This window comes from Cydia fagiglandana, chromosome 5 (genome assembly GCF_963556715.1).
Source record: "Cydia fagiglandana chromosome 5, ilCydFagi1.1, whole genome shotgun sequence".
Lineage (NCBI taxonomy): Eukaryota > Metazoa > Arthropoda > Insecta > Lepidoptera > Tortricidae > Cydia > Cydia fagiglandana.
This window is the reverse complement of record NC_085936.1, coordinates 12,787,699-12,801,530: the sequence shown is the minus strand read 5'-3', so window position 1 is coordinate 12,801,530 and position 13,832 is coordinate 12,787,699. Positions and strand designations below refer to the sequence as shown.

At 37.4% G+C, this 13,832-nt stretch overlaps 1 protein-coding gene across 2 annotated transcripts in view; it reads right to left on the bottom strand.

Annotated features, from left to right (window-relative positions):
* Window positions 1–13,832, bottom strand: part of LOC134664503 (A disintegrin and metalloproteinase with thrombospondin motifs 1-like) — a 71,963-nt gene that overhangs the window by 36,283 nt on the left and 21,848 nt on the right. For both annotated transcript variants that reach the window (XM_063521180.1, XM_063521181.1), the window contains exon 5: window positions 2,686–2,826. In XM_063521180.1, the coding sequence (XP_063377250.1) occupies window positions 2,686–2,826 (141 nt within the window). The remainder of the gene's footprint in view (window positions 1–2,685; window positions 2,827–13,832) is intronic.

Below are 13,832 nucleotides of genomic sequence, written 5' to 3'. Positions count from 1 at the left end.
GCCGGATTCGGATTATGAAATAGACATCTATTAGACATCACCAAGATACGATAACGATATGTTTAAGATCTAACCTGTCAAATTTGACATCTGCGCGATTCTGGACATACTATTGAACGATTTCCACAGGATATGACTTAGAGATCTAATTCACATCTAATAGATATCTTACTCTATCTAACGTAAAAGTGACATTGGTTGCCCGAATTGCGCTGCAAAAGAGAACTAGTTGATATCTAAACTATAATGTATCTAGAATGGATCTAGTACGTGTCGTTTCTTGTGAATATCTTGAAGTTCGAATACGGCAGTGTGTTTGTAAAACTAGGTGCAAACGCTGAATCTTTACAATAATTCAATCGGAAATCCAGATTCAAAATAAACACAAACTGCTTACCATCAGGCGGGTCGTATGCTTGTTTGCCACCGATGTGGTATAAAAAATACAAAACGACTGTTATTTTACTTTTGTTCCACCAAAAATTATGTCAGGGCTTTTAGAACCTTTTTTAAAAGAAAAGGGGACGGCAAGGGCTACATACAAACGTAGTCCTAATTTTCCTCTCTGGATATTGACATAAGGGAAAATATTTTTACATAATTCGATGTGTATTTACAATAACTATTAATCATAGTTCGACTTATTTCAATTATTTCGTTTGTATGATTTACATTCTATAACTTCCACTTTTGCATAATAGATAAGTAAAGTCTCTCAAATTAGAGTTAACTGCTGAGTCAAATAAACGTGTCTCCGGTACCTACGTCTCGGCGTTAGGTTGTCCGCTTTGTCACGACCTTATTTAAGTGCAGTTACTCCAAATTGTCACTAATTGCTCCGCTACTCCTCGTTTCGTCGTGTAAGCCGTGTTACATATTACGTAATTCTAATTCCCTTTAAGGGAATAGTTCTACTTATACACTTAGTCTTACATTACTTGCGGTAGATACAATCTCGGCTCTTTCGTCTTCGACGTAATAATTAATTTTGGAAACAAAATAACTACCGAGACACAATTTAGCTTTAATTGTTACTCATAGTCTTATCTTTAACGACAAGGTATTGACTTTTAAAAAAAGCTCGACGTTATGAATGAGGAGTACCTAATTAAGAAAGTTATTTTGACGTAGATATCTAGACATGCAGAATAAACAACAATTAAAGCGGCTCTGCAATGCAATATCTACTTAATTAATAAAAGCTAGGCGTTTAAAAGAGATAACTCTTTAGTTAGCCTAGATACCGCCAGTTGCTTATTATTGAGAAGTTCTTTGTTTTAAAAAAGTGATTTCATTGTCATTAGAGCATAATAGGTAAACATCTACCTACGGTGTGTATAACATATATATATATCTTAGTAGGTACATACTTGTATATATCACTTCACATATTTACCCAGTTGAAACTTAGTACGCTTGTATTCTCAAGACGCTCGGTATGTTAACGATACTTAACAAAGTGAGAGCTGTATTCTATTACCAAGAATATTGATCATAATACGGACAACTTTATAAATGTAGCAAGTCAACCAACTTAAATGGGCTTCGTTGTGCTCGCAACGCCCTATTCACTCCAGTTAAGCTCATTAAAGAAATTCAACTTGATGCAACGGACGTTTTTCCTTCAAATAGATACGTCACATTCCTACAAGTTCCTTGGCATTATTTATATTACCTAGTAGTAATTTTAGTCATAATGAGAAATGTAGAAATCAAACATTTGATGTACTTAAGTAAATTAAAAAAGTAAGCAACACTAACATATCGATTTCTCATGATTGTATTTAATTTATAAAGGTTCGAAAACGCACTTGTGACACTTTTAAAGTTACAAGAACACCGTGTTAGTTAACCATACGGGGAAGTTGCTTGTTTTTATCATTATTGTAGATTGCTATCTACAATAATGAATTAAGGACTATAAAATAAACATCTCTGTTTTAAAGTTAAATTTAAATATTAAAAACACAAAGAGATGAAAACTCTATTGATTCTTTGTTTGCCGGTACTTGGTACCTATCAACAACGGTTTCAAAACTTGCAAATTGAGCCTTTAGGTATTTACTCAGGCAATTACTTTCGGAACAATAAACAACGAATCAGCCTCGGAGCTCCATAAATATACAAGGCACTGAAAGTTACTCGAGTACAAAAAACAGTAATTAAGAACGAAAACTAAACTAATCAGCTTTAACTTAAAAGCTGGAATTGCAACTGAGCAGGAACTTCGGAGATTGGCTTACTTAGTACGATATACATTTAAATTCGTACTACCTACAATTATTTTGAAAATTTAATAATATCTCAGCACAAATAATCATGAAAATTCAATTTTAACGGATTACACGGCGTATTCGGTATCCGATAAAATAGACTTTTTTTACTTATGATGAGTAACTATGGCGGCGTGTTTGAGGCAGGCGGACCAGCAGAAGTTGTGTAGCGACGCGAGTGCAGTCGGCGTCGTCACCGAGCCGCGGAGTGTCACCACGAAATGGTTATGGTGGTGTGAATAGTAATTCAGGAAGGTACTGACTTGGCCTTGTCATGTAGCTGTTTCTTGGAGCAGGCAGACCAGGAGAAGTAGTGAAGCGAGGCGAGTACAGTCGGCGCCGTCACCGAAACGCGGAATGTCACCACGAACTGGTTCTGGTGGTGTGAATAGTAATTCAAGAAGGTACTGACTTGGCCTTGTCATGTAGCTGTTTCTTGGAGCAGGCAGACCAGGAGAAGTTGTGAAGCGAGGCGAGTACAGTCGGCGCCATCACCGATCCGCGCTGCGCCGCTGCTGCGCACTGATCCTCGCCATCGTGCGTAAGGCCCAACCTGGGTACAAATACGTAAATAATTTCATAAGAACGAATATGAAAGAAACAAAAGTGAAGATGAAAAATTATACGTTAATTGAAATTGTATGTTAATCGAGCCTACTTATCAGTGTTGGCCGAACGTTAATTGCAATTGACCATTAACCAGTACAAATTGAACCGTAAACGGTAACGGACGGTTACAGTTGACGGTTCAATTTGTGCTGGTTAATCGTCGAGAATATTCAATTGCATTAACGTTTCGGCCAACACTGCTACTTATTTACTTTGACACCTTAACCATTTGGATATCATGCAACACTCATTTTTCTCAGAAACGTGTCCGAAAACTCAAAGAAAAGAATCCGTAATAATATATTGTTAAGATTTAATATTGTGTACCAGAAAAAACTCGTACCTAAGTAACTGTCAAGGGAAAATAGCAAATATGTAGAAGAATTCCAATGCGCTGGAGCGATACAATTCATAAAATGAAAAGGATTCCCAAACGCATTTTCTATCAAGCGAACCGGACTGAATAATAATGTTCTATTTTGATCACGATCCTCGGACTTAAGGAAATGCTATAAAATATTATTGCTAGTGTTCCTAAAGCCTATAACCACACCAATATTAAATAGTTTGTAGTTTATTTTACACCCGGCCAGGCGTGGCTCACTCCACGATTTCGTCGCTTTGCAACAGGTACATCCGTCCCACACCGATTTTGGTGGCTAGCCATAAGCCGCGCGTGGCGCTGGCGCCACCTAGCGGTCATATCAGTCCTAATCGTAACAGACGAGAGAGTGAATCTTCTGTACTATTACTATTATTTATTCCGTGACCCGGCTTAAATCCCTAATGGAGCCGTGGTGAACGCAACGTCTCGGACGCAACGCATAGTTCGGAAATCAACACATTCTGTTTATGTTAGAATATCCACGTGTACAACCAACCTACCAGTGCACGTGGATTTCGTCTAAAATAGACAGAATATTTACGAAGTCGATTCGAGCATCTAAAAATAAGTTATTTTAGTTAGGAGTATGTTAACAATAACAATAGCTACCTTAAGGAGTTTACTAATATTTTAGTACGTGTTGTTACTTATATTACATAATAGGTAGGTAGAGATCGCTTTTTAACGATAAGACGGCCTGTTGTTTAACCTCTTCTTCCTGTATTATTTGTATTGTATTGTGGGTAGGTACATATTTAAAAATATATAGTGATACAGAGGACACCAACAGTCTCCTAGAATATAAAGAAGATGAGGAAGAAATCCCTACTATTCTTGAAAGTGAGGTAAGACAAGCATTCCTATCACAAAACAATGGAAAAGCCCCTGGTGACGACAAAATACCCAACGAAATAATTAAAGGATGTATAGACCAAATCTTAGGAACCACAACAAAATTATTTAATGACATTATGAGATCCGAAACTATACCAGATCAATGGACCACCTCTACAATTATACTACTTCACAAAAAAGGTGACAAAAGCCTGGTTAACAACTACAGACCCATCAGTTTAATTACAAACTTGTACAAGATATTCTCCAAAATTATCCTAAACCGAATAAACAAGGAATTAGAGGCAAACCAACCTAAAGAGCAAGCGGGGTTTCGGAGTGGATTCTCAACAGTCGACCATATCCATACAATCAAACAGCTGATAGAAAAAATGAAGAATACAACAAAATCTATTATTTTGCTTTCATAGACTATAATAAAGCGTTCGACTCACTGAAACATAAATACATATGGGAAGCGCTGAGAACACAAAACATACCGACAAAATACATAAGGATAATCCAACAAATATATAAAAATTCAACAGCTAAAATACGAACAGAAAGAGAAGGCCAACTTTTTAACATGCAGAAAGGAGTTAAGCAGGGAGACCCCTTATCACCTAAACTGTTTTCTGCAGTTTTAGAATATGTATTCAGAAAACTTAACTGGGAATCTTTTGGCCTTAACATAAATGGAGCAAAACTAACAAATCTAAGGTTTGCTGACGATATTATTCTACTGAGTGATAACCCGAGGGACCAAAGCATAATGCTACAACAGCTTGCAGACGGCAGCAAAGAAGTGGGACTAACGATGAACACCGAAAAGACCAAGTTAATGACCAACAGTGTAAAAGAAGATATATACATAGACCACAACCTCATTGCTTATGTAGAACGATACACGTATCTTGGACAAGTGATATCACCTCAAAACTTGACACAACAAGAAGTAGACACTAGAATCAGGAACTCATGGAAACGATACTGGTCACTAAAGGAAATAGTGAAGAACAACCAAATACCAACAAATATTAAGTCCAAAGTATTTAACACCTGTATCCTTCCTTGCCTTACATATGGATGTCAAACATGGGCCCTAACTGTCAAGGAAAGGAAAGCTCTCCAAGTATGCCAGAACAGTATGGAAAGAAGCATGTTGAATGTTAAACTTAGAGATAGAATAAAACTGGAGGACATTAGAAAGAGAACAAAAATAATCGACGTAAACCACACTATGAAAAAACTAAAGTGGAAGTGGACTGGCCACATGCTCCGAGACAAAAGAGAAAAATGGTCAAAAGACATCACAACATGGTACCCAAGAGACGGAAAAAGGAATGATGGTAGACAAAAAATGAGATGGGAAGACGAGTTCAGGCAGGTGGCTGGAGCCTTGTGGAGAAGACAGGCTCTGGACAGGGACGCGTGGAGGAATATGGGAGAGGCCTATGCCAAGGGCAACCAGACAAAACGTCTGCGGAGAAAGGCTAGCAGTAAGCAGTAAATAAACATATTTAAAAATCGGACAAGCGCGAGTCGGACTCGCCCACAGAGGGTTCCGTAACTTCCGTACTTTTTGGTATTTGTTGAAATAGCGGCAACAGAAATATCTACATAGTCTGCAAAAAATTCAACTGTCTAGCTATCACCGTTCATAAGATAAGACACAACCTGGTGATAGACAGACGGACAGTGGAGTCTTAGTAATACTTTTTACCCTTCGGGTACGGAACCCTAACCCGTTTGGGATGTTTAAAAAATTGTTGATCATTATCTAAAATCGTAACTTGTCTGTCCTAGGATAAAAAACATCACGTAACTTTCTTCCTTATTAGTTTATTAGGGAAAGGCGGTTGTTAAACTTGGTTATCTACGAGGAAAAAGGGATTGTTTTCTAAGAACAACACCGAATAAAAGGCTAGTACAGTCACTATCAGATATATCTGAACGGCCAAGGTGTTCACAACAACTGAACGCGCACTCTAACGCCTTGACAATAGAGGCGTGTTCAGATATTTGTGAATACCTTGGCTGCTCCGATATATCTGATGGCGACTGTACCATTTGGTACGTGTTCGCGGGCGAGGCGGCCGCTTTGAACTCTGCTATCAATTCTCATCGCGTCCGCAATTAGTCAGGACACGAAACGGCGGGGTTCAATACCATCTGTTACAGACCTTTCAGAAGTACGCGACAAAAGTATCTATATCAACACTAAATAACATCTATTCATCATCATCATCATACCGGGTGTGGCCTATAACATGAGCAAATAATTAAAACATAGATTATACTCCTCAAACGGTGACATTTTTGTTCAACAACTTTTAAAAAATATGAAGTATTTAGACTCTATATATCATAATTTTTTTTTTATCTCCAATGGATGCCATCGCCCCGCCATATCATTGTGATTGACGTTGCTTCTCACGTTCTCACGCCTTATACATAACAAAATTCGCAATACATTGCGTCTTAGAATAAACTTTAAAGTGTATTAAAAATCAAATCACAAGTAATTTTTAAAAGTCGCTGAACAAATGTTGGTCAGCATGAGGAGTACAGCCTACAGTTTAATTTTTTGCTCATATTACAGGCCACACCCGGTTTATAAATAGTTAGTTAGTTCTTGGTTTAGTATGGCGTAGAATAAGAAAAGACTGAGGTATTATGTCATATAGCTTGTATTCTGAATGCCTGCGGTGAATATTGGAATTGGAATTCGGTCGTCTAACTCTACTATATAACTATCTCTCTTGCATTATTGGACCAACTTAGCAGAGACACGAATTTCGGCTTTCGTGGTAAGCCCCCTGGCGTTTGTAATGACACCGTATCGGCGAATCCCTAGGAATTAAGACACGGAAACTGAAGGTGGCGTAGATGTTTTGGTGAAATACAAGTAATTGACTAAAACTAAGTAATCGGTAAATTGAAGCTAACAGTCGGGATTATTTGTCATTCATATAGCTTAACTTTCAAAAATAAAAAAGCGGTCTAGTGTGTGTACTTATAGTTACCTTTTGTAGGGATGTGTCTGATTCTTACAAATATCTATGAGTAATGAATTCGAGAAATCTAAATATCTTCTCAGAAACCATAACACAAATACACATATAATATTTTAACCAGAACGAACGGTAGCTCCTCATATCGACATGGGAGGCCATGCGGCTGAAATGACTAATTATTCCCAGAAATACCCAATTTAAAACATGGTTTTTGCTTTTTGGCTATCATTTATCTCATATAGGTATATTATATGTTAAATGTTAACCCTAAGTAATTAATATGTACCCTAAAGGTGGATCAGGGGTTCCCGGGATACCTTTTTGTTCGAGCGACCTTTAATGTTTTAATCACTTTTGGTCATAAAGGGCCCATACTCTTTAAAATAACATATCTAAGTATCTTTTATGAATTATAACACGCAGACTTACAATGCAGTAATACCTACGTGATTTAAATCCATTAAGATGTTTTTTTTATTGTTTTGATACATAGATTACGTTCGAATGAGTGAAAAATACTATTAGTCTATTATTAAATGACAATGGAAGTAACTGTTAGTTTAAAACATAAATACTTACTTGCGATCAATAACCATAGTTGCCATGAGCTTAACTCAATTGATTCCTTAACACCAGTGAATCATACATATATCACAAAGGCTGTGACTTCAGGCAAACTATCCGTTCCTAGAATGAATAACTACTACGGGGATAGAACCCTTAGGAAAAGAATTCCATACTTACTTAATAGTTTGCCTGCAGCCATAAGACGTGAAAATAATAAGCCTAAATTTAAAACTAAGTCAAAAAACACTACCATAATATATTGTAGTAATTTAATTACATACTATAAGTTATTAAGTTAATAACTAGAGACTGATGACCCCACAGTCAAAATCAGTGTTGAGTTTTGCGGGACTACGACTATTTATAAGAATAACACTATATTTTATTAGATAAATAAATAATAAAAAAAACTACAGAAAAATACTAGATTTTATTGAACCGATTTTATTAGATTGATTTGGCCTTCAATTAACTTTAGGTAAGTACCTATTTACTTAAGTAAGTACCTACAGCTAATGCCGCAGCGAAGATAGTAGATGGTACCCTCTGAGGGTCTCACATTAAGATTACAGTTTCAAATTGTCTTTCAATTACACTTGATTTCTAATTTAGGTATAACAATAAAAATAAATTGGCGCAGACAGCTAAAATTTGCTGTGCGTATTATTAGTGTCACCTGCCTACCTAACCTAACCTACGTTTAACTTGTCCTGTGCCGTTCAAAATCATCAGTTTATTTTAATAAACAGCCTACTAATGCAGGCAATATATCGTCCTCGTCCACTTAGTAGTAGAATAATCTTGAAATTAAAGCATATTTATGTTTATGTACATACTTCGACCTAAAATGGAAACAACTAGGTCGTTTACCTTATAAAGCACAATTTAACTGGTTGGCATCCAAGTTGACGACGTGCTATCGAAACATTCGCAACTATAGTGTAAAGGCCAGGCAACAGCGGTTGCCTATGTAATGGAGGTCTTTGCCTCTCTGTGTAGTAAGTACGTATTACGTACGCAATGTGTACCTATCGCATTCATTACAAGTATCTGCTATGCCGTGCTGAATTACGCATGCTATGTGCATCGGCCTTTACATTAAGTGTTACTGCGAAAAAGCATGCATTAAACACCCATATAACCATTCCAGTCGCAGAATCATCAAAGTGGTAACTAAATGTCAGATGTGTCGTAACAGAGTCCACACAATGTGTCTAGAATTGTTTCGAAACAAAGTGTCGTCGCCGTGTGTACACTTTTCCGTAACAAGGTGTCGACACATTTGTGTGCACTTTGCGTGCGGTTTGCGACTAAATCTGACAGCAAATTTGTGACAGCAAATGTCAATATAAAATACCTCTTGAAAACCAAGGTTTGTCAAACTACTATTTGTGTCTCGTGTGCTCGTAATTCTAGTAAGTCATCATGGGCGATGCGAATGATAAAAATCGACCAAAACCATATAAACACCCAACACCCGTCAACCTTTTACAGAAAAGTTTTTAAAGAAATGCAATACGCTACTAGGTCAGGCAACGAATGCTCAATAAAGTTGTAGAGGGAAATGCTCGGAACACAATTTTTGGCTCCTTAACTTGGTTTGGACAAGTTAGGAGGTGAACATATCAAAAGTCCTCGGCCGTAGCCTTTGAGCGGGGGGGAGAGAGGGGGCTTTGAAGGTCCCATTTTCCGGTTTTTCGATTATATCTCGGAAACTATGCATCGTAGCGACATGGCCACTTATAGAAAATGAAAGTTAATTTAATTTGTTACAAGTTTATTTAGTCAATTTTTTCCATATATTGAATAGTTTTTGAAATATCCGCTCTTGAAACTTTATTTAGGACTCTCAATTTTATCTTGATCTCTACATCAGTGAAGGTGCTAGGCCGTGTTCCACAAAATTTAAAAACAATTTTTTTAGGGTTCCGTACCTCAAAAGGAAAAAATGGAACCCTTATAGGATCACTCGTGCGTCGGTATGTCTGTCCGTCTGTCACAGCCTATTTTCTCGGAAACTACTGGACCAATTAAGTTGAAATTTGGTACATATATGTAAATTAGGGACCCAAAGAGGGACATATAACGTAAACAAATTGATTTTATACCCAAAAAATGACCATGCCCCCCCCCCTTTTATCTCCGAAACTACTAGGTCTTAAATTTTGAAAAAAATACACAAAATAGTCCTTTACCTATCACGATTATTAAGATGACAGGAAAACCTATTAGAAATGTGCAGCCAAGCGCGAGGCGGACTTAATGTACGGAACCCTTAATACGCGAGTCCGGCTCGCACTTGGCCGGTATTTTTTAAACTCCTCTTGACGCTTAAACGCTGAACCGATTTCGTTGAAATTTGGTATAGAAATAGTTTGCGTCCCGGAACAGGACATAGGATAGATCTTATAACCAAAATCATCTTTTGAAGGTGTGAAAAGTGGCGTGAAAATTTGTACGGACAATCAATAACCGCTGAACCGATTTATATGAAATTTGGGATGGTTTACAATTCTACATCTTTGATTTAGTTGAAAATGATAAAAAACATGACTTCAAACCTAAACTTAAACAGTAAGTATTAACTTCAAGAATTCAATTCTGAATTCCCCCCTGCACCACATTTCACACCTTTAAAGGATGATTTTTGAGATAACTTATTATGTCCTGTCTCGGGACTCAAAATATATGTGTACCTTTAAATTAAAACTGTTCAGCAGTTTAAGCGTGAAGAGGAGTTTAAAAGAAAGTATTTTAATAAGTTTATATGTTTTTACTTCGGAATGGTGTCAATGTGATACCATAACTAAATTTGGTACTGTGAATTTATACGAAAACGATACCAAACTGGCCTCGTAGCTTTACTGATGTAGAAGTCAAGATAAAATTGAGAGCCCTAAATTCTTATTACTTGGCCTAACTTGTGTAGAAGGAAAAGGAAAAATAAAAGTCTTTGGCAGGAATATAAGACACAAATATAATTTTTAGAGTTACTATTTCAACCATCAAACATAAACATACCTTGATTATATTATTCTAGTGAGATACGCATATATAAACAAAAACATTAAAAAAATTACAAGGTCGAAATGTCACGGAGCTTGTGTGAGTTATATGTGAAAAATAAAAACTTTTATGACAAGAAAATCTGGACACAATTTAAGAATCATCCAATTGCGTCGAGGAATCATCAGTATTTTTGCTTGTTTCATTACCTCCTTGCTTCTTTTTTTGTCCTTTGTATTCTGTAGCAATTGGTTAGATCTGAAAATAAAGATAACTTGCGTCGTCACGGATGTCGATTTATAGGTTTTACGGAGTGCAGAATTCGAAAATGATGACCATTTTATAATCCAAGATGGCGGCTACGCATGTTGTCATAAAAGTCGTCATGAATATTGTTTTATAGGTTTTAGGACGTGACAGGTCCAACAATAGGGTATATTAGGTACTGCAATGTTCTGCCGCCAGAGTGCAGTACTACCGACTCAGTAAATTCATAGACTAACTTATACATACTATGCCTTAAACTGTTTTTTGACAAGTTTTCAAAGACAATAAAATATGACATCGATGCATCAAGGCGGTTTGTTAACAAGTGCCTACCGGTAAACGCGAAAATCGAAATTTAGTTATCCGCCTCTTTATCGCTCGAATATGCGAGAGTGATAGAGAGGCAGAAACCGAACCCTCGATTGTCGTGTTTCACGATAGGCGATATGTGAGTGACGTAGTGACGCATGTTTGTTTACTGTATGTGTACTACTAGTGCCACCTACGCAGAGCTTTGCCTAATATTCCCTATTGTCTACATCACTGTAATTGAAGTCACAGGCCTCCATGGGCTACGGTAATCGCTTACCATTAGACGGGCGGTGTGGTTGTTTGCCACCAACATGTTAATTAAAAAAAAACTCCACTATATCGCCAGTTAATAAGTACTTATTTTGCGAAGCTAATGACATTTGTCACAAGAAATACGACAATTGTCACGAAATTCCGACACAGAACTCAAGAATTACCGAAAGTTCTTTGAAATCTTGTGACAATTTCCATCATTATCATCATAAACATCGCAAAAGAAATACCTGTTTTTGCCGATATAATAAAGTTTTTAAAAATAATACAATGATGGTGACAAACAGGAATACGGCCCGCCCGATGGTAAGCGATAACCGTAGCCCATGGATGCCTGTGACGTCAGCAACAATGAGACTTGTCGAAATGTCGCACCTGTCACGTTACGTCACATTGTCACGCCAGGGAGTACATCTGAAAATTGTGTGTTCCCATTTGTCTCCATCCCGATAAGGTGGGAAAAAATGGGAAATATTTACATGCAAATCCTATTCCATCTGTTCCCTACGGAGATAAATGGGAATACATCCGAAAATTGTGTGTTCCCATTTGTCCCCACCCCGATAAGGTGGAAAAAATGGGAAATATTTACATGCAAATCCTATTCCATCTGTTCCCTACGAAGATAAATGGGAATACATCCGAAAATTGTGTGTTCCCATTTGTCCCCACCCCGATAAGGTGGAAAAAATGGGAAATATTTACATGCAAATCCTATTCCATCTGTTCCCTGCGAGGATAACTCGCCAACAAACTGCATTCTACGTAGTTTGGCGAGTAACTTTAAAATTGATTATGTATATGTGCCTTTGATAAATAAATTAAAAAAAAAAAATTAAAAAAAAAAAGTGGGAAAAAATGGGAAATATTTACTTGCAAATACTATTCCATCTGTTCCCTGCGGGGATAAATGGGATTACATCTGAAAATTGTGTGTTCCCATTTGTCCCCACCCCGAAAAGGTGGGAAAATTGGGAAATATTTACATGCAAATCCTATTTCATCTGTTCCCTACGGGGATAAATGGGAATACATCTGAAAATTGTGTGTTCCCATTTGTCCCCACCCCGATAAGGTGGAAAAAATGGGAAATATTTACATGCAAATCTTATTCCATCTGTTCCCTGCGAGGATAAAGGATAAATGGGATTACATCCGAAAATTGTGTGTTCCCATTTGTCCCCACCCCGATAAGGTGGGAAAAAATGGGAAATATTTACATGCAAATACTATTCCATCTGTTCCCTGCGGGGATAAATGGGATTACATCTGAAAATTGTGTGTTCCCATTTGTCCCCACCCCGAAAAGGTGGGAAAATTGGGAAATATTTACATGCAAATCCTATTCCATCTGTTCCCTACGGGGATAAATGGGAATACATCCGAAAATTGTGTGTTCCCATTTGTCCCCACCCCGATAAGGTGGAAAAAATGGGAAATATTTACATGTAAATCCTATTCCATCTGTTCCCTACGGAGATAAATGGGAATACATCCGAAAATTGTGTGTTCCCATTTGTCCCCACCCTGATAAGGTGGAAAAAATGGGAAATATTTACATGCAAATCCTATTCCATCTGTTTCCTGCGAGGATAAATGGGATTACATCCGAAAATTGTGTGTTCCCATTTGTCCCCACTCCGATAAGGTGGGAAAAAATGGGAAATATTTACATGCAAATACTATTCCATCTGTTCCCTGCGTGGATAAATGGGATTACATCTGAAAATTGTATGTTCCCATTTGTCCCCACCCCGAAAAGGTGGGAAAATTGGGAAATATTTACATGCAAATCCTATTCCATCTGTTCCCTACGGGGATAAATGGGAATACATCTGAAAATTGTGTGTTCCCATTTGTCCCCACCCCGATAAGGTGGAAAAAATGGAAAATATTTACATGCAAATCTTATTCTATCTGTTCCCTGCGAGGATTAGATATGAGCGCCGATAGGCATTTAGCCGGCGGCGGCGCGCCGGTCAAAATCGGTCGGCGGCGGCGGCGAATCGGCGGCGTTGCCTTGAAACACCTTCGATTAATGAAAAAATAATTCAAACCAAAATTTTACCGAAAATACATGTTTTTGCTGTAAGAAAGTTATAAAATAAGTGCATTTTTCAATTTCAAGGATAATTTATTGAATAAAGGTACGAAAATAGTTTTATAAACGGTATCGCGCTGCATCAGAGCCGGTCTTAATCTTGGTGAGGCCCTGGCCGGAAAATCTTTGCGAGGACCTTATCAGTCTGTTGTGCTAAGTAAAAAGTAGCGCGTTGACTGTGTCATCAG